General features: G+C 49.9%; 1 protein-coding gene across 4 annotated transcripts in view; it reads left to right on the top strand.

Moving 5' to 3' along the window:
• Nucleotides 1–19,492, top strand: part of SNAP47 (synaptosome associated protein 47) — a 35,072-nt gene extending 15,580 nt beyond the window's left edge. For all 4 annotated transcript variants that reach the window (XM_061997453.1, XM_061997455.1, XM_061997456.1 and 1 more), the window contains exons 3-5: nucleotides 5,435–5,919; nucleotides 10,637–10,767; nucleotides 17,091–19,492. In XM_061997453.1, the coding sequence (XP_061853437.1) occupies nucleotides 5,435–5,919; nucleotides 10,637–10,767; nucleotides 17,091–17,237 (763 nt within the window). In that variant the 3' untranslated portion in view covers nucleotides 17,238–19,492. The remainder of the gene's footprint in view (nucleotides 1–5,434; nucleotides 5,920–10,636; nucleotides 10,768–17,090) is intronic.
• The last annotated feature ends 3,868 nt before the right edge of the window (nucleotides 19,493–23,360 follow it).

Below are 23,360 nucleotides of genomic sequence, written 5' to 3'. Positions count from 1 at the left end.
CCAGATGGGCTGTGGAGGCTCCTTCTCTGGAGACATTCCAACCCAGCTGGATGAGTTGTGTGTGCCCAGCTCTAGGTGGTGCTGCTCTGGCAGGGGGGTTGCACTGGGTGAGCTTTGCAGCTCCCTCTTAGCCCTTGAGATTCTGTGATTAGCAACCTGTAAGTTTTGAGAAGAACAGGCAACTGGTTAGGGGCAAGAGATACAAATCAGTGTCCTCACTGAAAGGCATGAGATGCCAATCATGGCATTGTTACATGTCCTAGAGTATGCAGAAATGAAATAGCCTGGAGATGGCCTTGGGTTGGTTTTTGCCACTCCTGAGCCAGCTCCTTTTTTGCTGTCCCACAAGAAACACCTTTGGTGGTTGTTTCCAAAGGAAATGTTGAATGTGGTGGTTGGGCTCCTGGTTTGGACACAGCTTGATAGAGTTATCAGGAGACAGCTGCCAATTCACCTGTAGTTCAAGCAGATTGTGCTGTTTTCTCTGTGCATACAAAGTGAGAACAGTTGAGGGCTTTATGTTTGTGCTTTCCCTCACAAGAACCTCCCAGCTACTCATAGCAGTCAGGATTGGGTCTGTGGTGTGGATGTAGTCTGTAGAAGCAGCGCTGCCTGTTTTGTGCTATAAAGCTGCACTGCTTTTGACCTCACATGGAATATTCCCTGCCTGTAGGTTTAATGCAGTACAACCCCCCTGCCAGAGCAGGTCACACACGAACTTGTTGGGATTTGTCTGCAGGAGCTGCAGGGACAGCTTTGTTGGAATCTCAATCAGTGTTTTCAACCCAAATTAGCCTCCAAATGCTGCCTTAGACAACTAAAACAAGACATCTGGAGCACTTCTGAGATGTTGCTTAACATTAGCTGTTGCAGAACTCGATGTGACCAGTAAATGGTCGGTGCCTTAATCAGAACATTATTGCTTTACTCTTAATAATGAATAATCTTGTTCCAGGCTGTTTTGTATGCTGCAGGTTGGATTTGACAGCACTCCAAAACAGACAGCAAGGTTAAGAGTAGTATTACAATGCCTGAAGATATACAGCTACGAGTGTCTTCTTAAAAGCTCTGACACCTGCACGAAGAAACAAACACAATAAAGTTCAAAGTGGTTGTTTTTGGAAGAAGCATCTGTTTTCAGATGGATATGGTGTCTGAAAGTGTTGCTTTCACAATGATTCTGGTGATACTCTCCATAGCCTTTTAATGAAAAGCCAAGAGAACTGAAAGCTTTGAAAGTTCTGTGGCAATAAACAATGAGTAGGAAAATAAATACCTGCTCCTTGGTTTTGGAAGAGAGTTTTGTTTTGGGTTAAGATGCACTGGGAGGTATTATTTGTCCTCATGAATCTGAAGAGCTAGATGCTTTGATTTTAAAAAATGGAAAAATAAAGACAGGCATTGACCAAATGTTAGCTGAGATGCTCTTTTATCTACAGTATGAAGAGTCTGGCCATCCTGCTTGCAGGCTGAAGTGCAGCCCAGAAGCCATTAGCAAAACTGTGTTCAATTGCACCGTGTTTTCTGAGGAGTTGTAAACAGTTTTCTAGCATATGTGTGTGTTTTCTCATCAAGCTGCTTCCTCCTTGCACCTAAAGGCTCTGAAACTGATGCCATCCTGTTTCATGTCTCTAACCAAGAGAGTGGGGAAGGACTGTGATTGAAGCTCTTTTCATTGTTAGGTATTGGACAGTTTAGGCTATTGACACAGATAAACATGCTAAGGTCTGTTCAGCCTCTCTGCTTTCTGTAGAAGCTTGCTGAGAAGTAACTACATGGCTAATGTTGTGCAGGACTGTTTGGCACATGGAGCAGCTCTTGTGCAGGAGGAAACTCTGGTTACAAACTCCTACATCTGCTAGTTCAAGGTTCAATCAACACCACACTGATGGTGGTGCCTTTCACAAGGAGAACCAGCTTCCTTTATCTGCTTTCACATGTTTAAAACTTTGACTGACTCTGTTTTACCTGTATCTGTGGCCATTTCTTGGTTGTTAATTCTGTTCCTTTGTAAGCCTGGCTATATATATACAGCTACTTTCAGTGGGCCTGTGTGCAGATAAGCACAGCTGAGTCTGATGTGCCAGTAGATGCAGAGTCCTGCAGCTGGGCAGGAACAAACCCCTGCCTCAGGCCAGGCTGGGGGTGACCTGCTGGAGAGCAGCTCCAGGAGAGGGACCTGGCAGTGCTGGTGGGCAGCAGAGAAACATGAGCAGCAGCACTTTTTGCTGTTGTATCCAGTGACAGGGTAAGGGGTGATGGAAAGAAGCTGGAACACAAAGTTAGGTGTAAACATAAGGAGAAACTATGTCAGTGCTGAGGTGAGGGAGCCCTGGCCCAGGCTGCCCAGGGAGCCTGTGGATGCTGCTTCTTGGGAGGTTTCCAAACCCACCTGAACACGTTCCTGTGCCCCCTAATCTGGGTGGGACCTGCTTTAGCAGGGGGGTTGGACTGGATGATCTCTAAAGGTCCCTTCCAACCCCCACTATTCTCTGATTCTATGACCAAAACTGAACAGAAGGCCAGGTTCAGTGGCTCCTTTTTCATACATTGCTGTTGGAGGACAAGACACTCTGGTTGCAAATGTTCATCTGTATATAAAGAATGGTCATATAGGTGGTTGATACAGAGGGGTGCCTCCTCTGTGGAAGGCCAGAGGAACTGGCTGGAGCTTTTGGTAGGACTGTGCAGCAGCAAAAATGTTGAGTCAGACATTGCACTGCCAGGGTGTCAGTCCCTGGGGAAGGAGGGGAGGAGATGGGCAAAGGGATAAAGTGATAAATTAAGGCTCAAAGCTATCAAATGCTTTTCTCACCATGAATGGGATGAAGTGAAACCCAGATTGTGGTAGGAAATGAATGACTTTTCATAGGTTCAGACACAGACATAAGCTGCTGTTGCCCTGAGGTATTTTGTTGTAACTCTTTCATGCACCAAGTGAACTGCAAACATGCTTTGAAAGGCCATGGGGTCATTTCTTTCTGTGAAGTTACAGCAGGTGAGAGCGTGTCGTTTCATTGGGAAGATGGCACTTGCTACAGCTTTTTCAGTCATTATTGAACTTCAGCTGAACCTCAGTTTCAGAATTCAGCCCTAAATCTATGACCCTGTGCCATTTGAGCCTGTTATTGCAGAGCTTTCTCTTGCATCTCCTTGGCCTTTCTTCTTTCTTTTCCCCCTTTTTATTTAAGGAGCATTTGCAGAGGGCAGCAGAGAGCCCCAGACCCATTACTCACGCTGCAGAAGTATCTGATGGCCATCCTTTAGTTCTTGGACAGATTCCTTCTGCCTCCACTCTCCATGAATCCAGTGCTTGACTCCCAGTATGACTTTTCCTTCTTTCCCTAGCAGATGTATTGCCTTAAGTAGGTCTGTTTTGAAGCCAGTGCAGAACTTTGGCTAGTAAACAAAGTGTGTTCAGTTAGGAGCTTCCTCTTTCAGATTAGGCTTTGTCTGCAGCCAAATTAAACAGGATTTTAACCTTGCAAAGCCTTCTGTAGACACACTCGTCATGGAAATAAAAAGAGCAGCGCTGCTGTGATGCAGATTCTATCAGGCAGCACCTTTCTGGAGTAAACTTAAGAGCAAATTAAAACCAGGTGGCTCTCCACCATAGCAATGAAGCACTAGGAGTTTGTGTTTTGCTCTGATAAGGTTGGCATCTGTAGGATTTAAGTCAGTAAATGGTTTGTGGTAGCACCAGCAAGGTGACAGTGTTTTGTTGGAGGTTTTGTTGTATGTGGTTTGGGTTCGTTAGAAGCAAGTAAAGGGTGTGAGGAGGATGGAGCCAGGCTGTGCTCAGGGATGGCCAGTGACAGGACAAGGAGCATCAGGGACAAGCTGCAACAGAAGAGCTTCCAAAGAAACACAAGGACAAGCTTCTTCTCTGTTGAGGTGAGGGAGCACTGGCAGGGGCTGCCCAGATGGGCTGTGGAGGCTCCTTCTCTGGAGACATTCCAGCCCAGCTGGATGAGTCCCTGTGTGCCCTGCTCTAGGTGCTCCTGCTCTCTTCTCTTGAAGGTATTTATGGGGTAGAGGAGATACAGTTCAGACTGGGGTTGAACTTCCTTAGAGCCTTGTTTTGTTAGGTGTAAACATAACCTCTTCAGCTGGTTAGCTGAGCCTCCATTTGTGCCTGCAGAGCTGGCTTTCCTGCTCTGCTCAGGAGCTGAGGGGTGGGCTGAGAAATCTCCATTTCAAACATCCCCATCAGCCACTGGGGCTGAGTCATCCTGAAACACAGAGTCTTCTGCTAGCAGGATGAGTTGGGGTGGCAGGCAGGGGATGAGAGGAGAGTGAGAGAAATGGAGCATCATAGGTGCTGACTGTGGCCCTGCCTCCTGGCCAGACCTGTAGAGAGATGCTAACAGACCTGCGGCACAACATGTGGAAAACCAAGCCACCATTCCTCTCATTCCCATTTCCTTTGTGTTGAAAGAGTGCTGTTGAGGCTTAGACCAAAAGATATCTGTGACCATGGTACATCCCTGGGAGAAGACCCTAGAAAAGGGCAATGGGCTGTGCTGATAGAAAATACAGCAGGAGGATTGTTTCCTCCATGTCATTGATTCTTCCTAACAGTGTGTTACATCTTTCTGACCTACAGCTGGCCAGCTTCAGTGCCTGCTTGGGTGCATCTTCTTGCTTAGAGACAAGGAGTTTGACTCCCTGTGTTATTTGTGGCCTTCCCTGGGAGCAGTTGCTTAATTCCTCTATAAAGTGATACCGGTTACCTTGAAGCTAATGCACCAGTTTGCCAGCAGGGAGGTCTGTCTGCTTCAGGAGCTACACCAACATTGATAAGGAAAATCTTGTTCAGTGTGAGGTGAAGGAGCCCTGGCCCAGGCTGCCCAGGGAGGGTGTGGAGGCTCCTTCTCTGCAGGTCTTCAGAACCCACCTGAACACCTTCTTGTGTGGCTTGACACTGGGCTGGATGATCTCTAGAGGTTCCTTCCAAGCCCAACCATTCTGTGATTGATGGTGAGGCAGCCTCTGCAGGGCTTTTCAGCCTCAACTTTGCACTCCTAGTGTTTTGGCTAACGATGGGGGCAAAGCAAAAGGTGACATCAGGTTATGGGGCTGAGCTAGAAAGGAGCAGAGAAAGGCAGCGGTGGCCAAGCGTGGAAACACTGAGGTAACAGGGGGTTTAGTTGAAGAACTGATGGGTGTAAATTGGCCTGAATAAATCCAGCTGCAAGTCAGGTTTCTCACATCAGAGCAGTGTGATTCTGGGACTGTTTTCCAGCGTGTTGGGGACCAGAGGAAAGCTGGTTCATAAAACAGACGGATGCCACGGAGCTGTGAGGAGAAACAGCAGAGGCCTGGGTTCAGTGGTGGGAAATGACCAGCTCTACCACAGCTTGCTTTGAACTAGGGGGGCAGCAAGGCTTCCCCTGGGGCTTTCACCCTTCTAACACTCTCTTTTCTCTGCTAGGTTGTTGACTGAGCTCGAATCTCCTTCTTGGTGGCCCTTCAGCAGCAAGCTCTGGAAAGCGCCCTCGGAGAACAAGCCAAAGGAAACTGCCGCAGTTTCCGATCCAAAGAACCAGGAAGGAATCCTAATTGGAATTCCAGTTATTATCACCCACAGAACAGACTCAAATGTCAAGCCAGGAAAACTCACTCTCTTTGCTTCTGGCCTGGAAATCAGTGACTCCAGTGGTCAGGTCATTCACCGCTTCGAGGCGAGGGATGTGGATGATATCAGGGTTCACACACCCTACGAGATCAGCGTCCGGCAGAGGTTCATTGGCAAACCCGACACCTCCTTCCGCCTCCTCTCAGCCAAGATGCCAGAAGCAATCCCCATCTTGGAGATGCAGTTTAGCAAGAAGATACAGTTTTTGGAAGATGCCCTAGGATTTGTTGGTGCCACAAAGTCTCCTCAGGTGGATTTGGGGACGTCTGTTTGGCAAGCAGGTATGTGACAGTAACACTAGCACCAAGTGGGTGTCAAAGTGTAACACATAGCAGGCAGCTCCTTTCCCTTCTCCCTGCTGCCCCAAGCATGCTGGTGACAAAGTGAAAGAAATAGGTGATTTGGACCTCTGCTAAAAGGGAAAGGTAGAGGTGACAAATGTGTGTGGCCTTGGTTTAGTCTGGTTGGATTTACTTTCTCCTCTCTGCCCAGATGGGCTGTGGAGGCTCCTTCTCTACAGCCATCCCAACCCAGCTGGATGAGTCCCTGTGTGCCCTGCTCTAGGTGGTGCTGCTCTGGCAGGGGGGTTGCACTGGATGAGCTTTACAGCTCCCTTCCAGCCCCTGAGATTCTGTGACTACATTAGCAGAAGCTGTGACTGTAGGTGCTGAAGCTGTGTCCCCCTCGGGAGCCTGACACCTGGAACCCACCAAGCCCTCCTTAACACTGTGCATTCATCTGTTGGTGTCACTAACTCCACACCACTTTGGAGAAGGATTATCGTGATACGAGTTTCAGCTACTGGCCTGTGCTTGAACTACAATGCCATGCTGCTCCCCATGCTCACTGATTGAGTGTTGTAGCACTCTGTGGGGAAGGGGCAGCAGAGATTCGTTCTGCTCTCCTGACTCTGTGCTTCAGAGTCCTCTGTCACTGCTGCCATTTTTCTCCTTACATATTTATATTAAACCTGTCCAGCAGGTTTTTCAGTAGCACATGGGATAAACATCATGTTCATGTCTTCAGAAACAGGACTCTATTCTTTGAGCAAAAGCTGCGTTGTTTGGCTTTAGGAGACTCTCACATCTCAGATTAGGCAAATGCATAGCTTAATTGTTTTAAGAACACACAGTAGAGGCTGAAACACTTCCACAACGATAAGAATGACATTCCTTACTACTGTTACTTCTGGGAAAGGTTGTTTCCTTCCCAATCCAACCCTGGGTTCATTTGGAGTGATGGTGAGTTCTTGTGTCCGTTGGGGATTTGCTTCTATCCATACACCCGAATCTTTGGTTTTGGGTTGATTGCTGACAAAAGCAGCAAAGCCATGGATGGATTCCTTGCCAGTGTATTCAAAATGAGTAGAAAAATGATACAGCAAAGCAACAGATGAGCCTGTCCCTGTGCACCAAGCTAGAAGTGGACTTGGGCAGGGAGGGTGATGTCCTGTTGTTGACGAGTCGTCAAGGGCCGTTGCTTGGAAAAGCTTGTTAATTTTTGAGGAAGTCAGTCTTGGGCATCTGGCACTAAAATGTCAGCACAACAACTTAGAGGAAAAACAACCTGCTGGTTTCTTAAGCAGAGAGTTATTCCAGCTAATTGCTGTGCAGTTCCTGATGGTCTTAAGGCTGGTTACATAAAATAATTGGTTATACAGCCCTAGTGTGCTTCATTTCCCACTGCTCTGCTCTGTTTGCATTTGAGTCAGTCAGTCGAGGATATTGCTCTCCTACCCCCACCTGCATTTTGACTGTTTGATTTGGAAATGGCAGTAAAGAAAACTGGAGGTTATGGAAATCTTGACTTCTCCAGCTCCACCAAAACCCTTGTTTGTTCCTTCGCCGGGGCCGCCGCCGCGTGCCTTCTGTCACAAGGTGGCACTCACGAGCTGCCTTTTTAATCTCTGGTTTATTTTCCGTGGCTGCTCACATGGTGGAAATACTGATGTTTCATTATTTCCTCCCCCCCGCCCCCAAAAGCAGGGGAAAAGGGGGAGGAAAAAAGCGTGTGTGTGTTGTGCGTGCCTACCCCTGCGAGTGCAGAAAGTGTATGCATCTGTTGTCAGAGAGAGGATGTTGATTCAAAGGCAAGCTGCAACAGAAGAGCTTCCAAAGCAACACAACGAAAAGCTTCTTCCCTGTTGAGGTGAGGGAGCCCTGGCAGGGGCTGCCCAGATGGGCTGTGGAGGCTCCTTCTCTGAGACATCCCAGCCCAGCTGGATGAGTCCCTGTGTGCCCTGCTCTAGGTGCTGCTGCTCTGGCAGGGGGGTTGCACTGCATGAGCTTTGCAGCTCCCTTCCAGCCCTTGAGACTGTGACTTACAGGAGAAAGATGTTTGCAGCAGAGTTACATTTGTCTCATCAGCTGGCTCCTGGTGTTCTTTACCCTCTGTGGTGCAGCCTAGACATGAACATTTCCACAGCTGTCACAGTCTCATCTGGATCCTGTCTGTTCAGACTCTCCCTGCCTACAACTCGTGCTATATTGCTCATTTCTATAAAAGCAAATTCATAAACTCATCCTTCTGAAGAGTTGTTGGCTTGATTCCACTCAGCAGAGGGATTTATGGAGAGTTTTATACACACCAGATTATCTGAAAGTATTTTTAGCTGCTTTACATGTCTTTTCTGACTGGGGAGGGGGGGTTTGACCAAGCTCAGGGCAGAGCAGTGAGGTTTGTTGTATAACAGAGGTTCTTCTGTGCAAGATCAAACCACCAACGTGCTGATAACAGCTGCCCAGGATGAAATCCCCTGCAGTGGCTGCAGTAAACCAACCTAAGGCAGTCCTGTAGCTGAAGACTAGGGTTGTCATCCCTTTTGAGGCTGATGAATTCTTACTGCTGGGACTGAGAGTTCTGGTTGTGCTGAGCTTCCAGCTCTCTGTGCAGAGCTTTGGTAGCTTCTTGTCCTCACGTGGTGGCAGCCAGTGTCCCCATCCAGCTGGGTGCTACACAAATGGAACAAAGTGGCTCTTGGAAGTGTCTTTGCTTTTCTATTCAATCCCCTTGTTTTGGTGGGTGTTTTCACCTAGAAAATGAAATGCCTCAGTTCTTTTTGTGTGCCTTTTTCATGTGCCACTCCTGTTTTCATGTGCCACTCCTGTTTTCATGTGCCACTCCTGTTTTCATGTGCCAGTCCTTACCCTCAGCAAGGTTAAGGAGTGAAATAGAGAGATTTCTTGTTTTTAATGAGATAATGGACACAGCTGCTAAGAAACACCAAGAATCTCATCTGGCTGTTTGCTGCCATGGGAAGGTCTGTCACCCCTTCTCCACTTTGCCCTCTGAGGTGAGGCTATGACAGTTGTTCCCCATAAGCTGTGTTTCTCAGTGCTTGGTTCTTCACCTCTCCAAATACAAGGAGCATTTGCACAGGGTAACACCAGTGCAGTGACCGACTCGCTTGTCTCAGTGCCTTGACTGAGTCCAGTGCCTCTCAGGCTGATAACTGAATCATTCCAGGGATTATGTGTGGCCCAATCTAGGTGGGACCTGCTTTGGCAGGGGGGTTGGGCTAGATGATCTCTGAAGGTCCCTTCCAACCCTAGCCTTCTGTGAGTTTGCAGTAGTTGCTTCGGGAGGGATTTTGCTCCTTCTGGTTTAGCTTTTGTCTCTTTGCAGGGGGAAGTAACGTTACCCAAAGTGGTTGGGTGTGCACTGGCAGTTGGCCAGCCAGCTGGGCACCAGCTCTTGGGTGAGCTGTGGCATGCTTGGTGTCCAGGTGTGCATCAGAGCTGCTCTCCTCATCCCTTGCTGGGGCAGGCCTTGTGCTCACAGGCAGCGGTAGTCACGTTATCTTCCTCCTTCGTACCTCTTTAAGTGGGAGAGCTGGGGAAGCTTTGGAGAGCCAGGATGGTTGTCTCGGGTGTTTAGCAGCCATCTGGATCAGAAATAACAACCTTTCCTTGCAGCACGTCCCTGTCACCCTCCTGGGTAGGATCAGATAGTGCAATAAGAGCTGATGCTTTAAATAAAGGCCAGGTGCCGTGTTACACGAGGGATTGCGTCCACGCTGCCGGGCTGGGGGTGGCTCTGAGCGTCAGTGCTGCCCTTCTGCTGCAGGGCTTTGCTGACTTGACTCTTGGGCTCTGTCCCTGATCCATCACTTAGAAATTCTTTAGTTAAAAGAGGAGAAGCAGCAGGTGGAGAATCTTCAGGGATGTGTGTGGTGGTTTAACCCCAGATCGCAGCTAAGCCCCGCACAGCCGCTCGCTCTCTCTTCGCCCGGTGGGGCAGGGGAGGGGATTGGAAGGGGAAAAGAGAAAACTTGTGGGCTGAGGTAAGGGCAGTGTAATAGGTAAAGCAAAAGCCACCCACACTAGCAAAGAGAAATGAGGAGTTCATGTGGGCAGGCAGGTGTTCAGCCACCTCCAGGGAAGCAGGGCTCACATGTAACGGGTACTGGGGAAGACAAACACCATCTCCCCTGTCCTCCTCCTTCCCCCAGCTTTATATGCCCTGCTTGATATCATAAGATCTGGAATGTTCCCTGAGCCTGTAGGAGTCAGCTGTGTCCCCTCCTCACTTCTTGTGTACTCCCAGCCCGCTCCCTGGGAGAGTGGTGTGAGGAGCAGAAGGACTTGACTCTGACTAAGCACTTCTCAGCAGTAACTGAAACATTCCCGTGTTCTCATCACTGCTCTCAGCACAAATCCAAAGTCTATCCTGATGCAAGCTGATAGGAAGGGAATGAACTCTATCCCAGTTCAAACCAACAGAGTTTGACTGGGAATGTGTCGCTGCTGCTTTGCTCCCTGTCCAGATGAATCCCCACAGCCCAACATGAACCCTTTTCCAAATGCTGCCTTTAATCATAAGTCATCTCTTGGCAGCCTGGTGAGCTCTGGCTGAGGCACTGTGCAAAACCCAGCTAGAAAGAAGACCACAGCTTAAACTGCTGCAGAGCAAAGCAGAGGTCAGCCTGTTTGGTGCTGGCACTGGTCCTGCCCTTTGCTACAGGAGATGGCAGTCTGACCATGGGAATTTCTCTTGCAGCTACTGGACTCTTGGGAGGAGTGGTGCAGCCCAGCTCTCCTGTGGGAAGTAGAGAAGGGATGGACAATGACCAGGCTCAGCTGCAGAAGCAAGAGAAGATCTCCCAGGAAGAAGCAAAAGAGCTTAAACAGGTATAAGTTGAGAGAACTTTGATGAGAGTTGTTTCACTCCTGTAATGTGACATAGTCATTGTCCTTCACACATTTCTTTACCTAAATGTAGATGGGCTCATTGAAAATGTCAGTTAATGAAGCCTGTGATTAAAACACACTGATCATTTGATATTGGATTGTAGCTATTTGGAACAGACTGGGAATTGTCACCAAGGTACACTAAATGGATTATAACCCAAGGAAAATGCTTAAGTGTAGCTTGAAGGTGAAGGAACTTCACAATCCAATGGTTTTCCTGTTGATTCTGTTTATCCTTCTGCTATCTTATTCCTTTGAATGAGGAGGAGAAGTTCTGTTTGATAAAAAAAACCATCCCCAAAGCTGAACCAAGTGTTTTACAAACACACAGAGAGACCTTGCAGCGAGGAGCTAAGTCAGTGCTCTCGTAGCTCACGTTCTCAACTCTTCCTCCCTCCTCAAAAACAAAGCACTTGCAGTAATAACTGTGTCTGTTTTGGAACAGGAATTGTTGAATGATACTAAATTCCTTCCATTAGAGCTGGAAGCCCTGAGCATCTGCCTTTGTGTTTGAGTGCCAGAGCAAAGGACCTCACCAGGGCTGCAGGAAGGAACGTTTATGTTCAAAACCACAGGGCTTGGGGCAGCGTGTGCCACGTTCCTTCAGCTGTGATACACACAGAAAGAAGCCTACAAAGGTTCTGTGGCCTCTGGCACCAGGTGTGGGAGGGGATGTGATAATATTAGCTTGAGGGCTGTGGTTGAGGAGGGGAATTCACTAACTCTGAGTTTATTTTGCCAAATCAGTGCTTTCTAGTTTCCAAACCCATTGCTGCCAAAGAGCTGTTGCCCTGCTGTCTGGTGCCTGCGTGTGCCATAGAGACAGAGATGGTATTGGAGAAGTGAGCTCTGGGGCAGCTGGGAAGAAAGCCTCACATCCCAGTGCATATCTCTGTTTTCTTCCTTGATGTTGCCTGGGGTCTAGGTAGTTCAATTTCAGTCCTTTGCTACTTCCAGAGTTGCTTCAGTGTTTACTTTTATGGTGCCCTCCTCTCAGGAAATCACAACTGTTAGGTCAAAGTGCAAGTGTTCTGGTGAGAACAGCTCATTCCAAGGGCCAAATACCAGCTGTACTCCCAGGGTGGCCTTGTTCCATGGCCTGTAGCACCAGACAGTAACCTTAACACACACGTGTAATGACCATGCCTTGGGTTTATTCTGTTGGAGGGCACAAGAGTGGGAGAGATCCCCACAGCGAACCCTTTGTGTTTGCTCTTGTCTAACAAGTGTTGGTACCAAAATAAAAGGTGGTAGGTACAGCCTGTGGAGCTGCTTGAGTGGTTTTTTCCAGACCAGGTGTACTGGTGAGACTGCTGCTTCAAAGCTTGTCTGCTTTCATGTGCTTCAGATCTAAGGAACCTGCTGTCCTCTCAGATTTGCCTCTTGCAGTGCCTGACATGTTCCTGTGTGACCTGAGCTAGGTGAACCTGCTTCTGCAGGGGGTTGGACTGGATGAGCTCTAAAGATCCCTTCCAACCCCACCATTCTGTGATTCTGTGCTGTGTTACATGAGACAGCCCAATATCCTAGAGCAGGCACAAGCTCCTGTGCTCGTGGCTAGTGTAGAGCTTGGGTACTCACCCACTAAACAACGCTGGATCAAGCAGAGGGAACGTCTGTGCTTCGCATAGCCACAGGCAAGTGCTAAGAGTGGCAATGTAAGGAGAGGAAGCATGTTAAAGCAGTGTAAATCCATGCAGTTTTGTTAAGACAAGTGGCACTTGTCTCATGAAACACTGACAAATGTCCTGTAGTAAGCTCTGCTGCAGGGGTTTAAGATGTTTGTGCTTTCTGCTGTGTCTCTGCCCCTTTCCAAGTGCAGCAGGAGAGGACATGGACAGGCCTCTTGATACTTTTGGTGCAAGATCACTCAATCCCTGTGGTGGGTTTGATCTTACCAATGAGACTATGAATTGGGGTGCTTTGGGTGCTGTCACCACTTCTTGCTCACCCACAGTATGTGAAACACCACATGGAGTCATGCCAGATAGTCACTGTCACAAACCTGTGTTTGCACCCTGGCTCAGAGCACTCTGAGCAGCACTTGCTTCCTAATACCAGGTGGAGCTGGATGGGAAGCTGCATTCAAGAGCCATTTCTGGTTATATGTGCTCTGCTTTAGTGTTCAGGGATAACAGAGCAGGTCTCAGGGAGTCCAAGCTACTGTTGGCAGTATTTCCTGCACAGTGACACTTCCAGCATGTTACTTGTGCTGCTGGATACTCAGGGTGTTGAGGTGACTGACCATATTCCACAAGCTTTAGCCAAGTTGCATTGCTGTGATGGCATCTCAAGACCAAACCAAACTGAGGTCTCCCACTGTGAGATCTTTAGGATACAATCTCTGAGAGTACTGACACTTCAAGTTTAGGTCTTCAGCTCATGTGGCAAATAATAGGACTAAATAGTGAGCAGGTTCACAGGCTTGGAATCCCCTCCTGTCATTCCATTTGTGTCTGCTGTGGCTGTCTCCAGCAAAGCTGATTGCTGAGCCAAAGCAGAGAGCAGTGAGCTCTGTCTTAAGCAGGGAGATAAAGCAGGTGAATCACATCCTAAACTGCCCTGTGTTTTCTGGGTACTCACATTCTGTCCAAGAGCTTGAGGCACAGAGCTTGGATGGACACCTCCCTGCAAGGCCCAAGTGTGCTCTGGCTCAGCACTTGACACAGGGTGGGTTTGGAGAGCAGAGCCAGGTTTGCTTCCTTGTTTTTGAGAGCAGGAATCTGTGCGTGGGAATACTGGGTAACTTGCCTGAAGCTGCACAGAGAAGCTGTGGCAGAGCCATGAGGGTAAATCAGGTTTTCCAAGTTACAACCCAGTGGTATAAATCTGAGGCTGTCTCAAGTGCCTGAGGAGATGTGCCTTTAAAATGCCCCTTTGCTGGGCCCATACCTGCTGTGTGACTCTGTGTAACAGATAGAGTTTCATGCTGAGGTTTCATGGCTTGCTTCAACGTCCAAATTAGGTGCTGGCACAGGAGGAACTGCTGCTCTGAGCAGCTGGCAGGACTGGAGCAGTGATAACTAGACATCTGGCCATCATTCTGCTTTGCAAAAAAAACCAGTGACCAGCTTTGGCCAGACCTGAGATGCCAGGAACTCACTCCAGCACCGTGGGCTGTGCTGGAAAAGCATCCTTAACCATTCCAAGGTTGCATTGGGTTGAGGAGCAGCACCAAACTGGGACGGATGAAGGTGCTGACAGGCACAGGGTTAAAAGATTTATCACCAAGCTTTCTCAGGCAAAGAGAATTAAGAGATGAAAGTGAGCTGCTTGCCTTTTGTTTTGGTGTGTGAGTAAGCACATCATCATCACCCACCACGTCCAAGGCAGGGCCTAGCTGGCAGGTGAAGTGAGCAGAGCCCTGTAGCCAAGTGAGTTTCCATTGTGCTGCTTTTGTAGTTGAAAAGCTTTCCTGTTCTCCACAGTTGTGTCTCACTGTATTTTGAAGGTGAAGTGTGCTCTAATGAGTGAGAAGCCTAGCAAAAGCCATCTGGTTTGAAACTAAAGCTGAGTTGCTTTCCATGGCAAAGCTGGGCCTTGTTTTGGCACAGGTTTGGTTTACAAATGAATTTGGTTCCTCTTGGAGAGGTGGGGGAGGAGGAGTGTCCCTGCTTCCTCTCAGCATCCTCTCGTGACAGCCCCTGCTTTGCTGCATAAGGCTCTTGGAGGCTTGCCCCACGTGGCACCACATCTGCCTCGTGCTCCCCTTGATGGGATTTCACACTGGGATGTGCTGGGTGAGAACATGGCTGGGGAAAGCTAAACTTGAGCACAGTGCTAAGGGTGCTGCTCAGCAGCCAGTGGATGTGTTGAATGGCCAGAGGGACCATTTCTGGAGCAGGCATTGAAGTGGCAGCAGCTGCTGCTTTTGTTCTGGGCTGCGCTAGAAAGCCAAGTTTGGGATGCTCTTGGGTAAAGCTGTTTAGTAAGCTTTCAGCATGGGCCATCTTTAAGGCATTTGCAAAGGATGATGTCTTTCATTGCCATCCTTTAGGGTATTCTGAATATGTAGGGCTCTTCTCACTTAATAACCAGCTAAAAGGTTGTTGGAGTGGAGGCTGAAGCCCTGTGATCTCAAAACCCACCTGGACAAGTTCCTGTGTGACCTTCTCTAGGTGGTCCTGCTGTGGCAGGGGGTTTGGGCTGGATGAGCTTTCAAGGTCCCTTCCAACCCTTTTGGCCCTGCTCTCTGTTGAGTGGTGGGCCAGTAGCCCTCCAGGGAGCTTTTCCAATCTTAAGAGCACTGTGAGTTTAGGAATGGTAGGAGCCGTGTCCCATGGCAGTGGCTACTGTGTTTTAGATACATGTACCTCTATCAAATGGCTGCAGAACCAGCTCAAAAGAAGGACTGAGGCAGAGCTACCTCTGCATTTCCCATTTCCAAGCAGTAAAGTTCCTGAGAAGAGGCAAAACCTTATTTGTGCCCCATGTCCTGAGCCAAACACGTGATAGATCTGGCCATGCCATTCGCTCTGTCTGGTACATCATCTGCACACCCCACCTCCAGCGAGGGAGAATCCAGCCTCACTCCCCTGCCACAGTGAAAGAGCAACAAGTGTTTCATTTGGGATAGAAACTGAAGGGGTTTCTTTTTTAGCTAAGGGTAGATTAAGCTTGATCCAGGGTTTGGTTTGTATTTTCTGCTGTGTCAGCCAAACTGCAAGCCCAGTTGTTCCCAGTGCTCTGAGCTGCCTGGCCCTTACAGGAAGAGCTGAGAGATGCTGTGGGAGAGAAATCTCACTGCTGTGGCTGACATCCAGCTTCAGGCAAAGCATTTTGTCTGCATAATATTCCCCTGGCATTGCAGCTAGGTCTGAGGTTCCTCCCTGCTGTGCTCAAAGCAGTGCCATGTGGGGCTGTAAACCTGGCTGCTGTGGGACTCAACCCTGCCATGGATCAAGGGGCTGCTGAGGTTTCACAGCAGCTTTCTGGGGGCTGGTGTTGGATGTAGTCTGAAAGGAAAACAAGGAAACAGAGTCTGCCAGTTGTTCTGAAAAAAGAAATGAGATGGAGAGTACATTTCCCCCCACCTTGTTTTACCAAAAGCAACAGGTTTATTGTGTCAGGCTGCAGTTCTTGTGCCTGCAGTAGCGTCACCTGGATGCTGATGGACGTGCCACAGCAGCTGATACTGTGAGATAATCCTGGGATGATCATAGAGTCATAGAATGGTGGGGTTGGAAGGGACCTTTAGAGCTCATCCAGTCCAACCCCCCTGCAGAAGCAGGGTCACCTAGATCAGGTCACACAGGAACGTGTCCAGGCAGGGCTTGAAGAGCTCCAAGGAAGGAGCCTCCACACCCTCCCTGGGCAGCCTGTTCCTTGCTTCCTTGGAGGCTGCTGTTGCCATTGGGGTAAACTGCTCTTATTAAGCAGGCAGGGTGAGAATATCCTGATGGAGCCATCTGTGGAAGCCTGAGCAAGCAGATCATGCAGGTAGAGACAGCAGAGACAAGCCCTTGATAGACTGAAGTGACCGAGAAGCTGCATTTGCAGTCAGTTCTTCCACATCCCCCCTGATAACCCAAGCAAAGGCAGCTGAGGCTTGCCAGGCAGGCAGGTGCTTCTAGTTCATGCAACCAGGCTTATAAAGGGAGCAGCCACAAGAGGGAAGAAAAGGCAATGATATGACTCATGTCTTGCACAGTTGCTAAAAGGAGCCAGTGTCACAGGGCAAGGAATTAAGACCCATCTTTTCTTGTGCCACTTGGATCTCTGCTCTTGGACTCTTGTGTGAACTGATGAAGGTTAAAGGTGAGTAGGCCCCATAGGCCTGTGCATACTGTGTCTCCTGGCCATAAGAATGCATCAGCCTGGCTTTGTCCTTTCACTTCAGAGGCTTCTGCCCTGTTTGGAGCAGGGTCTGTAGGCTTTTCCCAGCAGCAGGGTCAGAAGAGGTTCCAAAGCAACACAAGGACAAAGTTGTTCCCTGTTGAGGTGAGGGAGCACTGGCAGGGGCTGCCCAGATGGGCTGTGGAGGCTCCTTCTCTGCAGCCATTCCAGCCCAGCTGGATGAGTCCCTGTGTGCCCTGCTCTAGGTGGTGCTGCTCTGGCAGGGGGGTTGCACTGGATGAGCTTTGCAGATCCCTCCCAGCCCTTGAGATTCAATGTGTCTGTGATCTCACCAGAGATCTTACCCCATGTCCTTCCCCCAGCACCTTTAGCGCTGCCTCCAAACAAACTGAACCAGCAAATCGCCCCCAAACCTCTTCCATTTCCCACCCATTCCCTGAGAGCTCTCAAGTCTTTTCTTCTGACAGATCCTAAAGAAGCTGAAGGGCCTTGCCTTGGAGACAGAAGCTGAGCTGGAGAGGCAGGATGAAGCTCTGGACTCCATCACGAGCTCGGTGGAGCGCGCCACGCTGAGCGTGCACAAGCACAACCGCAGGATCAAGAGGCTGACGTAGCGCCCCCAGGAGCAGGGGAAGAAGAGCACCAAGGAGCTGGTGGCTTTATCAAGACTGTCTCTGTAGTAGACACTTTGCTTGCATGGGAAGGGGTTTGCTGTATTGTCTGGAAGATGCTGCTGCTGTGGAGTTGCTGAGGGTTTTGATTGCAGGCTCGGGTGACGTCTGGAGGCCGTTTTGGGATGGAGAAGGCCAAAGCTTTTCACTGCACTGAAGCACTGAGGGGAGTCCTTTGCAGCAGAAAACCTGTACATATGGGATGTGATGTGGTAGAACCCAAACCAACTTTGATGTGCCCTTTTATGTTGCTGCTTTGGAAAGTTTTGGGTTGTTTGGTTTTGTTTCTTACTCCAGCGAAGAGGTGGAGGAGAAGTGCCCTGCACGTGAGACTGCTTTAGATGATTAGAGCCCATTCATTCTTCCTCAAGGTCTTTTCATACATTTAATAGCCAATCTGAGGACCAGATGTCTGACTGCAAGTCACTGAGGGGTGTTTGTTTTGGTAGTTAATGCTGAGGTGAGCAAATGATGGTGATAAAACTCTCTGTTCCCAGAGCAAATCGTTTCAATAGGTTTCAGTCACAGAAAGGGGGGGCTGGAAGGGCCCTGCAGAGCTCATCCAGCCCCAGCCCCTGCTAAAGCAGCTTCCTCTGGCTCAGGGGGCACAGGAACATGTCCAGGTGGGGTTGGAAGCCTCCTGAGCAGGAGCCTCCTCAGCCTCCCTGGGCAGCCTGGGCCAGGCTCCCTCACCTCAGCACCAGAGAAGTTTCTCCTCCTGTGCCAAGGGCACTGCCTGTGTGCCAGCCTGTGCCTGTTACCCCTTGTCCTGCCACTGGGCACTGCAGAAAAATTGTCCCCTCATTCTCCTGACACCCACTCTTAAGATATTTATAAGTTGATGAGGTCCCACATCAGCCTTCTTCAGGCTGAACAGCCCCAGGTCCTGCAGCCTTTCCTCATAAGGAAGATGCTCCAGTGCCCTCGTCTTGGTAGATCTCTGTGGGCCTCTCTCCAGCAATTCCCTGTCTCTCTGCAGCTGGGGAGCCCAGCACTGGGCACAGGGCTCCAGCTGAGGCCTCAGCAGGGCAGAGCAGAGGGGCAGCACAACCTCCCTGGCCCTGCTGCCCACATTCTGCTGGATGCCCCCAGGATGCCATTGAGAGCACGTTGCTGCTCATGTTTAGTTTATTGTCAGCCAGCACTGCCAGGTCCCTCTCCTGCAGCTGCTCTCCAGCAGGTGCCCCCCAGCCTGTGCTGGGGCAGGGGCTTGTTCCTCCCCAGCTGCAGGACTCTGCCCTTGCCCTGGATGACCCTCAGCAGGTTCCTCTCCCAGCTCTGGATGGGATGCAGTGTCCTTACAGCACCATGAGCATAGGCTGCACTTAGTGTGGTCCCTGGGTACTGTCTGGGATCTGTGCTGCCACGTCTCTGATGGATGTGAGTAGATCTATTGTTTGTCTCTCAGTGGGAAGCTCAGGAGCTGTGTAGAGCATCCTGTGGTTTCTGTGTGTCTCCTCCAGCCTCACAAAAGGGAGAGGGGCCTGTGGCTGCTGCTGCAGAGCATCTGCATCACATTTGGTAGTGGTGCTACAGCCATCTGCCCCATGGCTCTCCTTTAATTGCACTTAGTGGTGAAGCATTTCAAGGCTTCTTGGAGACCTGTGTCTCTAAAATCAAAGGGAATACTGTGAATTTTTGCCTGATGGGGGATGTAGAGTTCACAGTTGGCTTCACTTTTCCTCTCCTAACTTAAGCTTGAGACTGTATGGGAGGGACTCCAGGTCATCCCTGTATCTGTGGTGGCAGAGAGCTCCCATTTCACCAGTCCCTACAGTTTACCAGCTGTTTGAGTTCCAAGTAGCTGTTGGAAAGTGTCTTTTGAAGTGTTTTTCTAAGAAAAAGTTCTTCTTGTATTGCTTTCAAATGCAGCCCTTTGGGTGTGAGGCTTTTCACCAGTGCAGCTTTCACCTGCTTATCCCACTGACATCTGGTGTGAAGTGGTCCTGTCTCAGCCTCCCTTTTAAAGAGGAGGCACAGTAAATCACACAGAGCATGGTGTTTTCAAGGTCTCACTCTGTTTTGTATTTCTTCTTCATATGTGTTGGTTAGTTGTGGAGTGAAGGTACTTCTGCACTGCAAGCTCTTCATTCCCAGTCCCAGCTGGTACTGGCATGCACTTTACCTCCCCCTCCTCACTGAATGTGCTGGTTTACAGACACTCACCCTATGTACTGTGAAATAAAACATTATCTGAGGCTCTGTTGTTTCTTCCTGGTGCCCAAGTCACTGTTGTTTTCCTGGGAGAGGAAGAGGTGTTTACACAACTAACGCACCAAATGTGTGTGAATGACCCTGGTGCTGCCTGGAGGGAACCTCTGAGCTGCACCAGGCCAAGCTGGGATTGCCAAAAGTCAACAACAGTTTAAAGTTCTTTGTGCCATGTTGGGTTTTTCTCTCTGCCTGTTGTGTTTTTGCTGTAGCTGTTGCCTCTGAGTCAGTGCCTCGTGCTTTGTGTTACTCCAGCGTGTCCACGCTAGGGTGAGCAGCACTGCTGTGTGTCAGCAGTGACCCTTTGTACAGCTCTGCAGTTGCTGGGTGACTCTCCAGCTGTCATTTCTTCTTACTAAATAGCTTGGAAGAGCAATCTCTCTTGGATTCACTGGGCTGAGAAGCTGCAAGGAGAAATACACTCATCCCTCCCCTTGTCTGTCCACCCCCTCGTACTGTGGGGTTTAACATCAAGCTCCTTGCAGGGCTGGGCTTTGGGACAGGCTGCTTGCTAAACCAGAGTGGGGGAATATTGGCCATGTGAAGCTGTCCTCAGCTGGGCACTGCAGTCAGTGGGTGTCAGCACAGCATCTGCAGGGGCTGCTGCTCTGGCCTGGAGCTGCTCCAGCTCTGAGAGTGGACTAAGAACTGCTCAGACACATGATTTCAACAGCCCCTTGGTGCACATGTACAGAGACACTGAAGGGTTAGCTGGAAGAGACCTTTAAGGTCAAGTCCAACCACTCACCTCCCACTGCCAGGCCCATCACTAAACTGAGCCATGTCCCTCAGTACTTCATCTCTGTGTCTTCTGAGTATCTCCAGGGCTGGGCACTCCCCCAGCTCCCTGGGCAGCCTGGCACAGGGGCTGACACCCCTCTCAGGGAAAAACTGCCTCAGCTCCAACCTCAGCCTCCTCTGGAGCAACTTAAACCCATTTCCAGTTGTCTCATTTGTTACTGGAGAGAAGAGACCTGCTGGTCACACTGTTCCTGATCCCAGCCAGGATGCCCCTGGCCTTCTTGCCCCCCTGGGCATGCTGCTGGCTCATCTTCAGCCACTGGCACCCATCCCCCAGGCAGTTTCCAGCCCCTCTGCCCCAGCCTGTGGCACTGTCCCTACTCCAGGTGCTCCTGCTGTGGCAGGGGGGTTGGGCTGCATGATCCCTTGAGCTCCCTTCCAGCCCTCAAGCTGCTGTGATTGCTGGTTAGAAAGCCCATGTCTCATCCCATAGACCACAAGGAGAACAGTTTTCCTTCTGTTCAGTGTAACAGATACCTTCCTGCTTGCTGATCAGTCTGCTGCCTGCTGGCTTGTCAGGACACTGCATTCATGCTGCCTGTACCTCTGTGCTTGCAGAGCTGCTCACAAGTGATACTGTGGTGATTTCTTTCCCCCCCCCAAACCCATCAAGTGTTCAGTTAACAACTGGATCCAGTTCAATTTAGAACTACTTAATGGGTTCCAGCCTTTTCCTGTGTTGCACTGTGGGTGGAAATAAATGACAGTCAGACCCTGGGTTTCATACCACACTTGTCTGTCCTGTCTCCCCTTCTCCCTCCTGAAATGCAAGAGGCAGCTCATACAGCCTGGTGACACAGCAAGCCAGGGAGCTATTTGAGGCTTTTATGCTGTTGAGACAGCTCTGATCACCCCTGTGTATATTCTTTCCCTGTGGTAAATGCTGGTCATACCTTTGTGCCTCTTGATGAAGCCTGAGGGCATTTGCATTTGGTGGGATAAGGAAGCACTTCCAACTGCCCTGGAGTTGCACATGTGCCCTGGCTCATCTGATCTGGTGTGGAAGCTGTCCAGTCTCAGCCAAATCCTTGGTGTAGCAGGTAAGGATCAGTTCCTTAACCTTAGTGCCTTTTTTCCCCCCATTCATAGCAAGAATTCATACAAGTAGAAGAGAGAGGAAAGGAGAAAGCTGGAGGAAGGACATGGATGCTGAAGGGATCCCTTGTTCAGTATCTTCCCAGAGGCTGAAGCTCTGCCAGAGCCACGTGCTACCTGTTTGTGAAGTCCAGCTCCCAGTGGCATCCATGCCACTACCCATTAGAAGAGGCCAGGGCAATGGTTTCTAATGGAGGAATCATTTTGCATTGCTGCTTCTTTTTTCTTCCTGTTTTGTTGCCTTCAAACCCTGTTTGTCAGCCCATGGCACGGGTGTGCCCTTCCACACCTGCATTTGCTGCAGGCTGGTTGCTCCCTGCTGTCCCTGTGGACAGTTTGCAGCACAGACTGTGTTCACAGCCCTCAGTGGCTTCATCCCTTTTTCATGTTTATGGTTTCAGGCTGTGGCTTCATACATTGGGGACCTTATAGAGAGTGTCTCCCCTCCTGTGCTCTCACTCTGTCCAGCTAGTCTGCATAAACAGCATGATGAAGAGGATGCTGAGGCTGGAGCCAGGCTGTACTCAGTGATTGCCAATGGTAGCACAAGGGCAATGGGCACAAGCTTCAACAGAAGAGGTTCCAAAGCAACACAAGCAAAAGCTTCTTCCCTGTTGAGGTGAGGGAGCACTGGCAGGGGCTGCCCAGATGGGCTGTGGAGGCTCCTTCTCTGCAGCCATCCCAAACCCAGCTGGATGAGTTCCTCTCTGCTCTGCCCTGCTGAGGCCTCATCTGGAGTCCTGTGCCCAGTTCTGGGCTCCCCAGTTCCAGACTGGTGGGGGCTGGAAGGGCCCTGCAGAACTCATCCAATCCAAGCCCTGCTAAAGCAGCTTCCCCTGGCTCAGGGGGCACAGGAGCGTGTCCAGGTGGGGGTGGGAACCTCCAGAGATGGAGACACCACAATGTTAGGACTTAGTTGTGTATTTCTGATCTTAGCTTGCTGGTGCTGTCCAAAGATCTCCTCTCCTCTCCTCTCCTCTCCTCTCCTCTCCTCTCCTCTCCTCTCCTCTCCTCTCCTCTCCTCTCCTCTCCTCTCCTCTCCTCTCCTCTCCTCTCCTCTCCTCTCCTCTCCTCTCCCTCTGTAGAGTGCACTTGCCCTGCTGTGTGCTTTTCTAACCTGCTTCCCTGTATCTGTAGCAATACAAATTGCTGCAGTTTCTGCTCAGGAAATGAAAGTATTCCATCATCCCTCACACTAGCTGGGAAATGCAAGCTGGTCAGCTTGGACCAGCATCCCCAGGTGCCTCCTTGGCACTGGCTGATGGCAGGGCCTGAAATAACATCCATCTAGGCCACGGTGGAAAGCCACTTAATGAAGTTTACAGTGTCCTTTAGACAGGCAGCTCAAGTGCTGGCCAGCAAACGAAGGGATTTTGACTTTGTGCCTGTGGCAGGTGGAAAGAATTTGCACTCAGATGTTAGTAACAGATGCCATTCTCCCTCCCAACTTCCTTTGCATGCTGAGGAAGGTGTTTTCAGCTAATGCTTGCTGTGTTGCTCCCCTGGGATTCCAGTTGCTTTTACTATAATGGGATTTTAATTTTAGCCTCTAATATGAGCTTTGCTGCTCTCCAGGGACGTGAGAAAATCAGTTCCACAGCAGCTTTCTTCCAGGGCTTCATAACTGGGAGCTGCAGCTGGGCTGGATGAGGGAGGCTGGAGGCCAAGGGCAAGACCATCCAGAGCCAGAGGTGAAAAAGTGCAAAGGGTGATGGAGCTTCAGTGTGACTTTCTGACACCTCCATCTCCAAAGGTATTAATTGCTGCTCTTGGTAAGTGTTCTCTCCTCCTGCAAGCCTGAAGGGCCCTACTGTGCCAGGTTCTGCACAGGGGTCAGTGAGCCTTGATCACACAATCTCAAGGGCTGGGAGGGAGCTGCAAAGCTCACCCAGTGCAACCCCCCTGCCAGAGCAGCAGCACCTAGAGCAGGGCACACAGGGACTCATCCAGCTGGGTTGG

The sequence above is a fragment of the Colius striatus genome, chromosome 5 (genome assembly GCF_028858725.1).
Source record: "Colius striatus isolate bColStr4 chromosome 5, bColStr4.1.hap1, whole genome shotgun sequence".
Lineage (NCBI taxonomy): Eukaryota > Metazoa > Chordata > Aves > Coliiformes > Coliidae > Colius > Colius striatus.
This window is presented reverse-complemented; position numbering and strand designations above follow the sequence as displayed.